This window comes from Podarcis tiliguerta (genome assembly GCF_965153285.1).
Source record: "Podarcis tiliguerta genome assembly, chromosome: 6".
Lineage (NCBI taxonomy): Eukaryota > Metazoa > Chordata > Lepidosauria > Squamata > Lacertidae > Podarcis > Podarcis tiliguerta.
The window spans coordinates 55395542-55409242 of NC_139539.1; the positions used below are offsets into that span (position 1 = coordinate 55395542).

Genomic DNA, 13701 nt, shown 5'->3' on the forward strand with positions numbered 1-13701 from the left:
CATGAGAATTTAAGACGTCTTTCTCTTTCCAGGCCACAAACAATTAGAATATCAGCTCAAACATACCAGCATTCTTAATGTTTAAGCACGTAGCAATGCAAGCCTTCAGCACAAAAACTAAGCTAAAGATGTTCCGTAAGCACTGTCTTCACTTTAATTATTCCCCAAAACTATTTATTTAGAACTTTATTCTAACTTATTACATTCCAAGGGAGTTACAGGTAAAGTTACAGACTGTGTTTTAAAAATGCATGTATATTCGAGGGCTAGTGGGGAGGGAATTACAAGGAATGAACAGGGGTGAGGCCTCCCACTTCCTAAGGATGAGTAAGGATTCCTTGACCATTCCCTTAAGCAAGCCAGGATAATTTCCTTCCTTCAGTTTCCAAGTGGCACATTTGACCACCATCAAACTACTAGTTTCAGCTGAAGAAGCTTATTGTTGATCTGGCTTTCCACAGTTACTGCCACTGGAATTTTAATTTAAACTTTTTTTTTTTTTAAAGGAAAGTAAAGTCACTTGATAGAAGCTTCACACGTTTACAATCATGTCCTAGCAAACTTTGCTGGAAGAGAAATACACAACCATGAGAAACTTGGAAAAAGAATATGACCAAAATGCAAATAACGGTAACATCTCAGTGTTCTTTATTTGTAAGGTGGTATAACAAAATTGCCATTTTGTTTTTGATCTTTTACCTGCAACATTCAAGAAAAGGAATTCCAAGCAAAATCAAAAGATTCTTAGAATGTAACAAACTAAGAAGAGGGCTATGTTCTTCTATAGCTCATAAAGTTGGTCAAACCCCTCTTATGCCACTTTTTTCATAAATGCAAATCTGAAATCAAGAACAAAATTCACTAACCATCAGCTTCAAAAGTAGCAAGATTCTCATTACAGAATGATTTTTGAAAGAAGACAATACAGTAACTTTTTTTCAATCAATTGCTAGGAAATTGAAACCAAGTGAAAACAAGGATACTAGTAATCTTAATAAGAGCTGGATTTTATATGGAGGTAGTAACCAACCTTCGAAATGTACATCCTGCTTATTGGAGCTTCCTTGGCATGTCTACTACCTTCTCTAATATTCTTTCTTGAGATTGTGGCCAGATGCAGACTCAAGGTTTCAGACCTACTAAAATTAATGTGCCTAACTTAATCATGTTCATTAATTTCAGGACTTCTACTCTGAGTTGAATGGCTCCATGGCTTCAATATCAGTCCACTTTCCACCCACCCACCCAACTTTGTTGACTAACAGAGTCCTAGAGGACTTGAAGGCTTGCACACTATTTTGTGACAACTTGGTTGGCCTAACAGAGGTGTTGCCCTACTACTGATTTTCAAAAATTTTTAAGGGGCCAACACAGCTGCCTTTGTGTGCGACTATGAACCAGTTCACCCTTAGCTAAGAAAGAATGTTTTCTCCTTCCCAAAAAACTCTAGGCTTTTTTGGAGTTACACCAGGGGTTAAATTGGCCCCTGATGCTCATGCCAACTGGCCTGTTGCACTCCTGCCAACATCCCTAATGAGGGAGGTGATCTAAAAGAGAGGCAAACCAAATGAAGCCAGCCTGCCTTTTGTCCTAAGACAAAGAAATAAAGGAATCAATATTTGCCAGTCTCCAAAAGGAGTGGGAGGAATTCTACTGAAAATTCAAAGGGTTGTAAATTTAAGTATTTACTAAGAAAAAAGGAGAGAAAGCAGTGACATGTCCTTTTAAGGCAAGATCACGCTGAACATAACTCATTATTTCTAACACTTCCACAGTGTTTATTCATGCTTTCTCTTTTGATGAATTTGGTTGATAACCAGGCACTTGAGGCTTTGGGTCCAAATCGTATCTGCAATTCATATCTGTTTCTTCTACACCCCCCCCTTTGAAAAGTTAAAGCAGGACGTGGGTGGCGCTGTGAGTAAAACCACAGCGCCTAGGGCTTGCCGATCGCATGGTCGGCGGTTCGAATCCCCGCGACGGGGTGAGCTCCCGTCTTTCGGTCCCAGCTCCTGCCCACCTAGCAGTTCGAAAGCACCCCTAAGTGCAAGTAGATAAATAGGTACCGCTTTACAGCGGGAAGGTAAACGGCATTTCCGTGTGCTGCGCTGGTGCAGGCTCACCAGAGCAGCTTCGTCACCCTGGCCACGTGACCCGGAAGTGTCTCCGGACAGCGCCTCTTAAGTGAGATGGGCGCACAACCCTAGAGTTGGACACGACTGGTCCGTACGGGCAGGGGTACCTTTACCCTTACTAAGGTACCAAAAACACCCAAGTAAACAATATCAATTAATGGAAGCATTTGCTAATTCTGTGATCTACAACACAATCAACAATCAATCAAATTTTCTTTATTGTGATCTTTTTTCAGTTATTGAAATATTCTTGTTGCAAATTGCCAATTGCAGCTTAAAGCCATCATCTTGCATAAAATGAGCAGTTTGATAAATAGTATACATTCTGATGGGGTATCCACTCAGCCCTTTGCTAGCCTTGAATTTACCCTTTCCTCTATTCCAGAACTGGACACACATTATCGTTGTGGCTGTGCAAACAATGTGGAGCGGACAGAAGATAAATTAACTCATAAGGACATCCAGAGTCCAAACACAATCCAAGCTATCCAGTTGCCATCACTCCAAGGCTTGTAGCTACATGATAAAGAAGGTAGTCTGCTGAAGAAGATCTAGATTGCCCAAAATGTGTACTGATAGGCGATATTTTTGTAAATCAGTGTATCTTTCATGCATCACTGGGCTTTTTAAATCACACTCAGTCTCAAAACATGTTGATAGAAAACAGTATCGCCAAGAAGCAACACAATATTTATGCCAAATATGTAGAACCCATGCTATTTCTCTTGTACTGGTCATACAAAAGCTCAAAACTTTTATGCATCCACAAATGGTGGTAATGATTGTGTTCATGAGTTAGAGTCACTGGGAGATGGCATTAGCAGTGATTAGGGCCTTTTGGAGGCTGCAAATGGTTGCCAACAGTGCTATATCTTATTACTTGTGGAATCAAAGGACCAGTCACAATAAAGCATAACCAGTACTAATTACAGTAAACAAACAGAGGGATGAAGTTCTGGGCAAGAGAATGCCCATAGAAGAACCGCATACTGGTGAATACCAGATGGTGAGAACAAACTTGAAAGGGCTGTTGCCTTTACGAGCAGCTTCTAAGCATCCTAGAAGCTAAAGGACCACTGCTTAGAACAGAATTATGGATTGGATAGAGTTTGGCCTAATCCAGCCTTCCCCCAACCAAATGTTTTGGACTACAACTCTAATCAGCTAGTTGTAGTCCAAAACATCTGGAGGGCAGAAGGTTGGGGCAGGCTGATTTAATCCAACAAGACTTGTCTTGTACTCTTTTAATTTGGCCAAATCAGATGTACAACACTAAGCCTCCAATCAAAGAGAAGTACAGTATCTGGCATTAGCAGTGCCTCTTGCTCAAAATTGTCTCCATCACTAAATTGCCAAAGGCCCATCTGTACCGACACCAATACATTCAGCACTTTTAACAACCCAGAACGCAGCCCAGAGAGAAGGCATCCAAGTACATTAAGCTTTGCTAATGAGGCCTTGCTCTAGATACTATCTGGCTGACAAGGTAAGTCTGTTCATTGCAAGAGGCACTTACAAAGCAAAAGATGACTATTGCAGGCAAGGTAACCCACACGGTGCAATGTGAACATACACTGCCCCAGGTGATTATTCTTCCCCAAAACCAAGACACAGCAATTATCTTGCTAATACAAACTCCAGCCAAGAGCAAAACCCAATCCCAGTTATCCTAAAGAAGACTGATATGATAAAATGCCACCACCTCCTCTCTCTACTTGTGCATTCCTGGGATTCTTCACAAGTAGTCCAACTATTATGCAGGATAGAAATGCTAGCAAATTTTACCTGGCCAACTAGGCCAGAGCTAAGGTAACAGAACAGAATCCAGAAGGTATTATTCAGAGATCTACATTTATCTATGCCTTTGCTCCAGAACTGCTTCAGAGACTGTTCCACTGTTTTATGTCTCTGACTCTTAGAAACATTTGCAGCCCCATTGAAAGCAATTTGCTCCAGATCTCTGGGTACTTTTATCACATCCTTTTCACAGCTCCAAGGTGTGCTGAAGGAAGAATGTTCACCAAGTGACTCATTTTTGTTGAAATAATTAGCCCAACTCCCCCACTCTAGCCTATTCATCTCTGCAACTCAAATGTATAAAATACTATGCATTCCACAGCAAGAGTACTTTGTCTACAACCAGCTTTTGCCCATGGACACTGAATCTTATATCATAAACATCTCAGCTTATGAAAATAGAAGGCCTGGACTTGTTAGTGAAACTCATGCTGTGTTGTATGAAGTTGTGGCACTGCTGCTTACAACTGCAAACATGCCCAGGAAATAGGACTTTGTTATACAAACTTAATAAAGATGACATCTAGTCAGAATGGAGTCTTACTGATATTCCTACTGGCATGGTTATTCATGGTCTGTATAGGGCATTGCAACTGAGAATTTTAAATACATTTTAATGAAGTTCTTTGACTGGCTGTTGTTTGTCTTATTGTGGTGGGAACCCTCATTGTGTATGATTTTGTAACGAAATACTGCTACAAACAGACAAATATGCATGCTTATCTGTTTTGTTTTTGTCTTCTTATCAAATTCTCCCCACCTATTCAAAAGGGAGAAGAGGGAGACAAATATTCCCAGCAGCATTTAGCTGGAAGAACGATTAGTGGCCAAAAGCAGGGATGTACCATCGCATTCCCAATGAATTTTGCAGGAATGAAGGAAGTATTTATGTTCCGGAAATATACTCGGAGTCGAGAGTGGATTTCATGCTCTTTATTCAGCTCAGAGTGGTGAGCAGGAATGGAAGTTCCCCCAAAATATCTGCTTTATGTACATTATTTACACAATGGGCTGCACATGATTGGCTAATTCCGGGATTCTCCTGTAGGCCAATCAGGTTGTGGATTCACTTCTACCTGGAGCTGGATTGGGTGGCTCCTGCGGACAAATCATACTGCTGCATTGTTCTAGGACCAATCAGACTGCTGCATTTTGGCTCCTATTCAACTCAGTACATAACAGTTCCGTTAAAGCAGGCTTCCTCATCTCGGCCCTCCAGATGTTTTTGGCCTACAACTCCCATGATCCCTAGCTAGCAGGACCAGTGGTCAGGGATGATGGGAATTGTAGTCTCAAAAACATTTGGGGGCCGAGGTTGAGGAAGCCCGCGTTAAAGCTACCAAATTCCACAAAAGAATTTTCCCCATCATGAGATCACCCTTCCCTACTTCAATCATGTATTCTTCTACAATACACCCCAACAGCTGATGCAAATCCAGCAGTGTCTTTATAACCCAAACCGCAGACCTCAGGCTCTTACCACAGGTCAGGCTCTTACCACAGGTCAGGCAGGGATATGACAAAATATGCCAAGAAACACCTTCTTGTGGTTGGCTGATGAACGGACTCTCTTAAATCTAGCATGCCTTTGACGTAAGACAAGCAATGGGACAGCCAGGAAGGAGGAGTGCAGGAACACCAAGAGCCTGTTCAAAGCAGGATGCTTTCCAGAAGCACAGCAAGTACCGCCAACTCCCCACACCACTTTCCCCCCTCCCCAGAGCAAGATGCAGCATCATTTGCTCATTATTGCCATTGCAAATATACCACATTCTTTTTGAAATTGGGAGATATTTAGACCATTACGCCTACAAGGCCTAATTTGTTTTATAAGCCGATTATTTGCAGAAGTAACAGCCTGAACAAAAATAAACATTTCATGTTTTTTGAAGCAGTTAAAATTTAGGGTGAAAATGCTCACTTATGGCTTGCCCCTAAACAGTATACGTTTTGAAGCTGCTTGGGGGTGGGAATTACCTTCTCCCTAGCAATTTACAGTTTATTACTGAGATGCCAATTTACTTTTACCTGCTTGCTGAACTTAATAATAAAAAAGAAGAGGAAGCAAAAAATAGAAAGTGTCTGTGTAGATCTGGAAGCTTTGTTCCAGTTCTGGTCCTGCTAGACCAGGGTTTCCCAAACTTGGGTCTCCAGCTGTTTGTTGGACTAGAACTCCCATCATCCCTGGCTAGCAGGACCAATGATCATGGATGATGGAAGTTGTAATCCAAGAAACAGCTGGAGACCCAAGTCTGGGAAACGCTGTCCTAGACCCAGAAAACAGTCTGGTCACCACTCATGTTATATTCTTCCTGACAACAGGCTTCCAAACAATACAGCCACAAAACAACAAGTTACATTAATCAGATGTTGCAACCACATATTGAGAAGAACGCCTTGCGATCAAACGTTTTAGCTCCTAAACGCCATAAACCCGGAAGTGAATGTTCTGGTTTGTGAATGTTCTTTGGAACCTGAACATCCGATGGGGCTTCTGATTGGCTGCAGGAGCTTTCTGCCACCAATCAGAAGCTACACTTTGGTTTCCAAACGTTTTGGGAGTCAAACGGACTTCCGGAACGGATTCTGTTTGACTTCCGAGGTACGGCTGTACATCCAACTGCAAATAACCAAAGCTTAAATTACAAAAGATTGAAGGCAAGAGTCCCCCAACCAGGCCCCTCAGCAGAAACCCTGCCCAAGGACTTCCACTTGCCCCTCTTCTCCCTGCTGGGGTCCCTCCCTCAAAGAACTTCCAGAGCAACCTGCAAAAAACAGCTGGAAGAGGAGAGGACAGACGACAAAGAAAGAGCTATGAGCAGAGGGTGGTCATTTCCCCATCCTTTGAACCCCCTGGGAAACCCAACAAACCTGCTGGAACTGGGTGTGGAGAGTGCAGCTGAATGGGACATAGCTGTGGGCAGACTGAGGAAGTACCAGTCACAGTGAGAGACCAGGGTGATAACTTTTACAGTAACTCTTCCCGTGAGACTTTTGTGGGTGAGTTGAGAGTTTGATTCGACCCTGGGTAAGAAGCCAGGGCTGAGAGGAAGTGTCAGAAGGAAAATGAACCGATATTGATTTATATATACCAGTAAGTTTGTATTAATGTAACATTTTTATATATAACAATGTATTTTTGTAACATTTTGTTTAAGTTGTCGGTTGTTGCTCCAGCTTTTTGTACACCATTCAGAGGTATAAATATATTAAGTGGTATAGAAATTAAATAAACATATTGACACAGGCGTACCACCTCATCTTCTCTTCGCAAAAACTAAGCCTTGAACATTAGCCAGGGATAAAGATTGTGAAATTATTCAGCAATAAGAGATAACCAAAGCAAAAGCATGGCATAAGTAGCACAAGTAACCATTTCCCCAGTGCCTGCTATCAACTTATTCCACAGAATAAGCAATTACGATTCATGGAAACAGCTCTGAGGACTTCATAAATTACAAATGCAGCATTCATTCATTCAATAGCAATTTCCCTAAACAACTAGAACATGAGTCTTCAGGCACACACATTTAGTATTTTAGCTCCACCATCAAGTAGGAAACTCAGAAGATTAAGCAGGACTTCAACACAAAAGGCATAATGTTCTCCTTCATCTGTCATTAATCTCATGCTCCTTTGCCATTCATAATAGTCAGCATGAATCAACAGCTCATCAAGCTTACATAGCATATTTACTCAGTAAAGCACCCTGACACATGTACATGCTGACAAGGCAGTGCAGTATAAACTAAAAGTGCCTGACTTGGTCTGGGGAGAGCAGAGTTCAAAACCCCTACCAAGCCATGATGTTCACTGGGTGACCATGAGCCACCACTAAGTTTCAGCCTAACTTACCAAACAAACCTTGGGATTTTTACAAAGATGGAGAGAAGGGAGCACTTATGGACTACTCTGAGGTCACATCCGCACCATCCATTTAAAGCATGTGGCTTCCCTCAAATAATCCTGGGAACTGTCGTTTGTTAAGGGTGCTGGGAATTGTAGCTCTGTGGGGAGCAAACTACAATTCCCAGGAATTTCTGGGTAAAGCCATCTGCTTTAAATAGGATGGTGCGAATGTGACTCAAATTTATGGTTTGCTGCTGCTTCACCAGATGGGTATAAAAGGAAGAAGGCAACATTCTTTCTTTTTGGAGCCCCAGATGCATAATAAATTTCTACTTTTTTTTTTTAAGAACTTACTGCATTAGCTGCCTAGAGTTCGATTATGTTTTACTTGGACAGCTCGTCATGCAATTTAACTATTCATTTTTCTGCACACAATAAACATACTGCTGTTTTTAAAACCCAACTTGAGAAAAGATTTACTTAGGATGACGAACACATAAAATGCCAGAAATGCAGTTCACACACAATAATATTCACTCCAGATCACAATAATATAAAACTTGCGTAAAACAACTTCGAAATTTTGTTTCCTGGAACGCAAGATAAGCCTGAAGGTAGGTTGAGCAACTGGGGAAGTAACTGATATATTTAAAAAACAACAACCCAAAAACAAATAAAACAATAAAAGCCATTTCCCTAGCAGAGTTGAGAAAGATGTCGCACACTAAGAGAAAGCTCTGTATTTCTGAAACTACTAAAATGAATCATCACCTGCATTGGCACTTGCTGTTAAAGAGCTTAATCATCCCTTGCCCTAAAGGATTCAGCATGACTATGCAATACTAAACGGCTTTGAGTGCATAAATTTAGATTGTCAGGCTGCCGCCACACACCACCGTGTCCTCTCAGCCTAAACCAATGACAGGGAGGTGTGGCCTTCCAGGGGCAGAGCGAAGGTGAGGCTGGTTCAATGTGTGTCCAGAACTCTTCCTTACACTTACTTAAACACAAACACACACACACACACACACACACACACAGAGCGCCACTCCTATAAGGGATCCGGTACCATGTGACCTATCTGGCGTTTACCCGGCAGCCAATCAAAAAGTCGCCGGCACAAGAGGCAATTTCATTCATAAACTGGAAGAGGGTGTAATCTTACACAGTGCCACGAAACTTTGAAACGGGATTTCTCTCGCACGGGACCATTTTTGCCAAAGCCAAGCGAGCCAACTGATATTCTGAGCTTCTTAAGAGGGAACCATGAAGCCCAGTGCGGCTTCGCTCCAGGCTGGGAAACACAGAGCTACATGTAATCCTTTCGAACACAAACGCCCACGTCTCACCTAGGATATAAACTGAAATCCACTCCCTTCCTGCAACCGGGGTCAATCCGCTGATGACACACGTCTCTCGGGAGATGCACGCAGAGCATTGCCCTCGCCATTCTGCCCATCGGGGGAGACCAGGGCAGGCGAAACCGAGCGGGGTCGTGCCTTCATCTCTCACCCCCACCCCACCCTGCAGACACCCCTGCAGAACAGGAGCAGATTGCCCCCCACCTCCCCCCCCCGCCAGCTGTCTTCCCGCTCGCAAGAGAGGATTTGAAAGGGGGCTGATCGCCTCCCCACGCCTGATACTCACGGCAATCTGCCTCGTCACTATTATCTGAGCAATCGTCATCCTCGTCGCATTTCCAAATGGAAGGGATGCACCGCTCATTCCGGCACTGGAACTGGTCCTCTTCGCACTCCTTGGCGGAGCCTGCAAGCGGCAAAGGGACACCCGGAGTTTAGAGGGGTGGTGGGTGGAGGGGGGGGAGTCCTCCCTCCATCCCTCCTTCCGGTCCCCCAGCCATCCCTTCCACAGCCCGCTTGCAAAACGGCAAGCAAGCCCGGAGCGTTCTAGGCCACGTTCTCCGCGAGAAGGCGCAGAAAAGCGCACAAAGCCCCATCTGCATACAAGGAAGCATCTCCGCCGGGAAACAATGCTCCTCCGCCCCCCCCCACCCGGCGCGTGCCCATTTTGGGGAGGCGGCACGGATCGCGCTCGGGGACAGAAGGCAGGCATGGCTCAGGCGGGATGACAACAGCAGCAACAACAACAACAAAGGGTCATTCCAAGCCAAGTGGGAGAAGGTGCGGGAGCCGCCGCTGCTTCTTCCTAAAACATAAGCCTCACCCCCCAGTAATGTTTCAAAAAGACATGGGGGGGGGGGGGCGATGAGAGCCAAAGGTGCAGATATGGCACCTTTCCTCAGCCCAATTCCTGTAGGCACATTGTATTAGCCCAGTTGGGGGGGGGGGCGGTAACGACCGCTGGCAAATTGCAACGGTGCTGATCGGACCACAGCTAAATAGGAAGGATGTCCTCTGGAAAAGGTGTCCCCAGGTGAGAGGTGTCGTCCTTCCCCCCCCCCCCCCTGCTTTGGCTTAAAGCGATTATCCCCTTGGAGCAGTTTGCACCGGGATATCCGTGGCTCTGTGCGCCTTGCCCGTTTGCGCGCACATGCACCTCCCGGGTGGCCTCGGGGTCCCCCTCCGCCCGTGCCGCCCACCCACCTTTGGCGATGTGCATCTTGACGAGCAGCAGGTGGAAGAGCAGCAGCCTGGTGAGAGCTGGCCGGCACATGGCGTCCCCTCCTCGGCGGCTATGGGCCCCTGCGCGGCTGCCTCTCGCATGCAGCCTTCGCCAGCCGAGCGCGAACTGCGGGCGGCTGCTTCCTCCTCCCGCGTGTGTGCATTTCAGCCCGAGCCAGTGACGCTCCCGACTGGGCGGGATTTCAGCGAGCGAGCCAGCCAGACCTGGGCAGGCCCGCCCGCCCGGCAGGCGGCACCACGTGGGCGGCCGGCAGGCAGGCAAGCGGGGCCAGCCCTACAGCCAGTCCCCCCTCCAAGGCACCCTCTCGCCCCTCGAGGGCCTTCGGAGCGAGCAGTGGGGTGCGCGAGGCGGCAGCTGCTGGCGGTTTCCACCAATCACTCTTTCATCTTGCTCGCTTCCGGCAGGATTCCTGGAGGCAACCCACCGTTGTTTCTTTACTAAAAGTGGGAGGGGGAGAGAACCAGCAGGACTTCGCCCACCGGGTGATCGGAGAGGCCACCAGCACGGAAGCTAAGCCGGCTTTGGCCTGCTCGGAGCCTGGATGGGTGACGACCTGGGAACCCCGTGCACGCAGCTTGGGTTCTGCAACGGGGTGTTGCAGCTGCTCCAGAGTGAAAGTGCCAGGCGTGCTTCTCTGAGGAAGGAATGCACTATCCTGGGCCACGCCCTCCCCCAATGTATGAGGGCTCCCTCTGCTGATCTTAACACCCAGGAAGGTGAATTGGGAATGAACTGGCAACCAATGCAATGGTTTTAACAATAAAACATTATGCAAATTTATGCAAATATGTTCTAAAGGAAACCCCAGCCAGTAATCTGGCTGCTGTATTTTGGACCAGTTGAAGTTTCCAAGTTATCTTCATGAGTAGCGCCCCCCTCCTAAGCACATTGCAATATTCCAGTGTGGAAGTTGCCAGTGTATGGAGTATCATCTCTATCCCAAAGGGTCCAATGAACTAGCTGGGGCGGGAAATTGGCACTCCTAGGCACCAAGGCCACCTGGGCCTCAAGTAATAATGTTGGATTCAGGAGAAACTCCAGCCTATGAACCTGTTCCTTCCAAGTCGTGTTACTACCTCCTGGACTTGAAAACTTGGAGCACATGATACCTCTGGCATTTCAGAATTCAGTTTCAATTTGTTGGCTGACATCCAGCCTATCATTGCCTCCAAACACCTGTTTAGCAGCTCAGCCCCCTCTCCTGATTGAGAGGGTACAAGCTTAGGTGCCACCTGCATATTGGTGATACCTCACTCCAAAACTCCTGGGGTTGCCTTCTAGAAGCTTCATATAGAGGTTAAATAGAACGCAGAACAAGATGGAACCCTGTGGAACACCACAGGAAAATTCCCATGGCATTGAACAGTGCCCCTCCATAACTTTCTGGAAACAGTCCTGAATTTAGGAGCAGAGCAGCAGCAGGTGCCCCCAACCTGTACCTCCTTGAGCCACTCTGGAAGGATACTGTGGTGCAGTATCTGAGAGGTCCAGAACCAGCACAGCCATGCTGCCCACATCTCACTCCGGAAAAATGTTATCATTAACCAGGATGACCATTGTAGTTTTGATGCCATGGCCAGACATGAAGGCAGACTGAAATGAATCTAGATATTCAAGAATTCCTGAACAACCTTGTTCCAAAAAGGGACAAGACTCTGACAAGCACAAATAAATACGCCATAAAACAGAACACAAAAATGCCATAACCTTGTTTTTTACCTGAACCTTTTTCAAAATAGCCCCATCAGCTTACAGTTATTATTTCTGTATTTCATTTCATGCCCTTGCCCTTTACCAAATCTCCAACGACTAATGCTCAGAGATCCTGGCTTAGAAGACACAGACTCCAAATCTCGATTTGGTTATACAGTGGTACCTCGGGTTACATACGCTTCAGGTTACATACGCTTCAGGTTACAGACTCCGCTAACCCAGAAATAGTACCTCGGATTAAGAACTTTGCTTCAGGATGAGAACAGAAATTGTGCTCCAGCGGCGCGGCAGCAGCAGGAGGCCCCATTAGCTAAAGTGGTGCTTCAGGTTAAGAACAGTTTCAGGTTAAGAACGGACCTCCGGAATGAATTAAATACTTAACCCGAGGTACCACTGTAGCTACCTCCCAACCAGTGGTGTCAGTCTGGCCCTAACAGGTGTGCTGCAGCTAGAAGGTAGGATGAACTGTGAACCAGGTTTTAGGAGGCAGAACTATGTGGGTGCATGAGAAGGAAGCAAAGCAGGAGATATAGAGGCAGAACAGGTATACCTAATGAAGTTTATGAGAGCTGAGGGGGTGGAAGATCTGGCAAGCTTAGAAAGCAGCAGTGTTTCCTCAGTTTCATAACTGAAACCATGACATCAAACACCAAAAGATGTAATCCTGTAAAAATACAGATTAGCACATAATAGATTATTTATTTAGAGCATTTGTACCCTGCTCTTCAGCCAAAAAAAGCTCCCAGAGCAGCTTACATACTATCAAAACAAGACAGTCTCTGCCCACAGGCTTTATATCTAAAAGAAAAATCCCATGACAAGGGACAGCGAGTATATGTAATGTTATATGTAATTATGATTTGCACTATTTGTTCATTGCACAATATTAGGTTTTTTCTTTTCCCTCCCATGCAGATACATCCCCGGGTGTAAGTTGGCTCTTGTACTAGTGCTACTGGAGAATATCAAGCAATTAACCCCCCCCCCAAGTGACTTTATTCAAAGGCATGTTGGTACATGTATTTCATTTTGGCTGGGAATGGATGTTCTGAACCTGGAAACTTGTTGATAGAGATGTTTGATGAGAATGGTTGTTTAAAGGTTAAAGCTTTGGAACAGGAGTATCATATAAAGAAAGGTGGGTGGGTGTTCGTGTTTACACCTTGATTTGACCTGGGATGTACAGTATTTATTGTGCAAGTGTACTGAGTGCTGTTGTCAATTTTTATGTGGGGAGACTGAGCGCAGAACTGCATGGTGATTGCCAAATGTGCTCTTTACACAAAGGACACTCATTTTATTTAGAAGTAACTGTTATGGAATCATCACACATGCACACATTTGGTGCACTCTGTGCATGCTCATGTCATTTATTTCTGAGGCTCAGAATTCTTAATCATGTCTTTCAACTTCTCAAATTAAACCCTTGGGGATGTGTCATGCTTTGATTGGGTAGAATACTGTCTGCCCTTTTTAATTCTCAGTAAGCCAGCTGCCAAGGGTCTTCCCTTTAAACTTCAAAAAATGCAAGGTCTTTTAAATTCCTCCTCTGTACCTCAGGTTCATTGTATGACATTGGCTATGTTATTCTGGTACATTTTCA

At 45.1% G+C, this 13701-nt stretch overlaps 1 protein-coding gene across 2 annotated transcripts in view; it reads right to left on the reverse strand.

Annotated features, from left to right (window-relative positions):
- LRP8 (LDL receptor related protein 8) overlaps positions 1-10532 on the reverse strand; it is a 202425-nt gene extending 191893 nt beyond the window's left edge. Inside the window, exons 1-2 of one of the 2 annotated variants that reach the window (XM_083448002.1) lie at positions 10346-10532; positions 9429-9548 (exon numbers count right to left, since the gene is read on the reverse strand). In XM_083448002.1, the coding sequence (XP_083304128.1) occupies positions 9429-9548; positions 10346-10415 (190 nt within the window). In that variant the 5' untranslated portion in view covers positions 10416-10532. The remainder of the gene's footprint in view (positions 1-9428; positions 9549-10345) is intronic. The other variant, XM_083448001.1, reaches the window with a different exon arrangement.
- Between the last annotated feature and the right edge of the window lie 3169 nt (positions 10533-13701).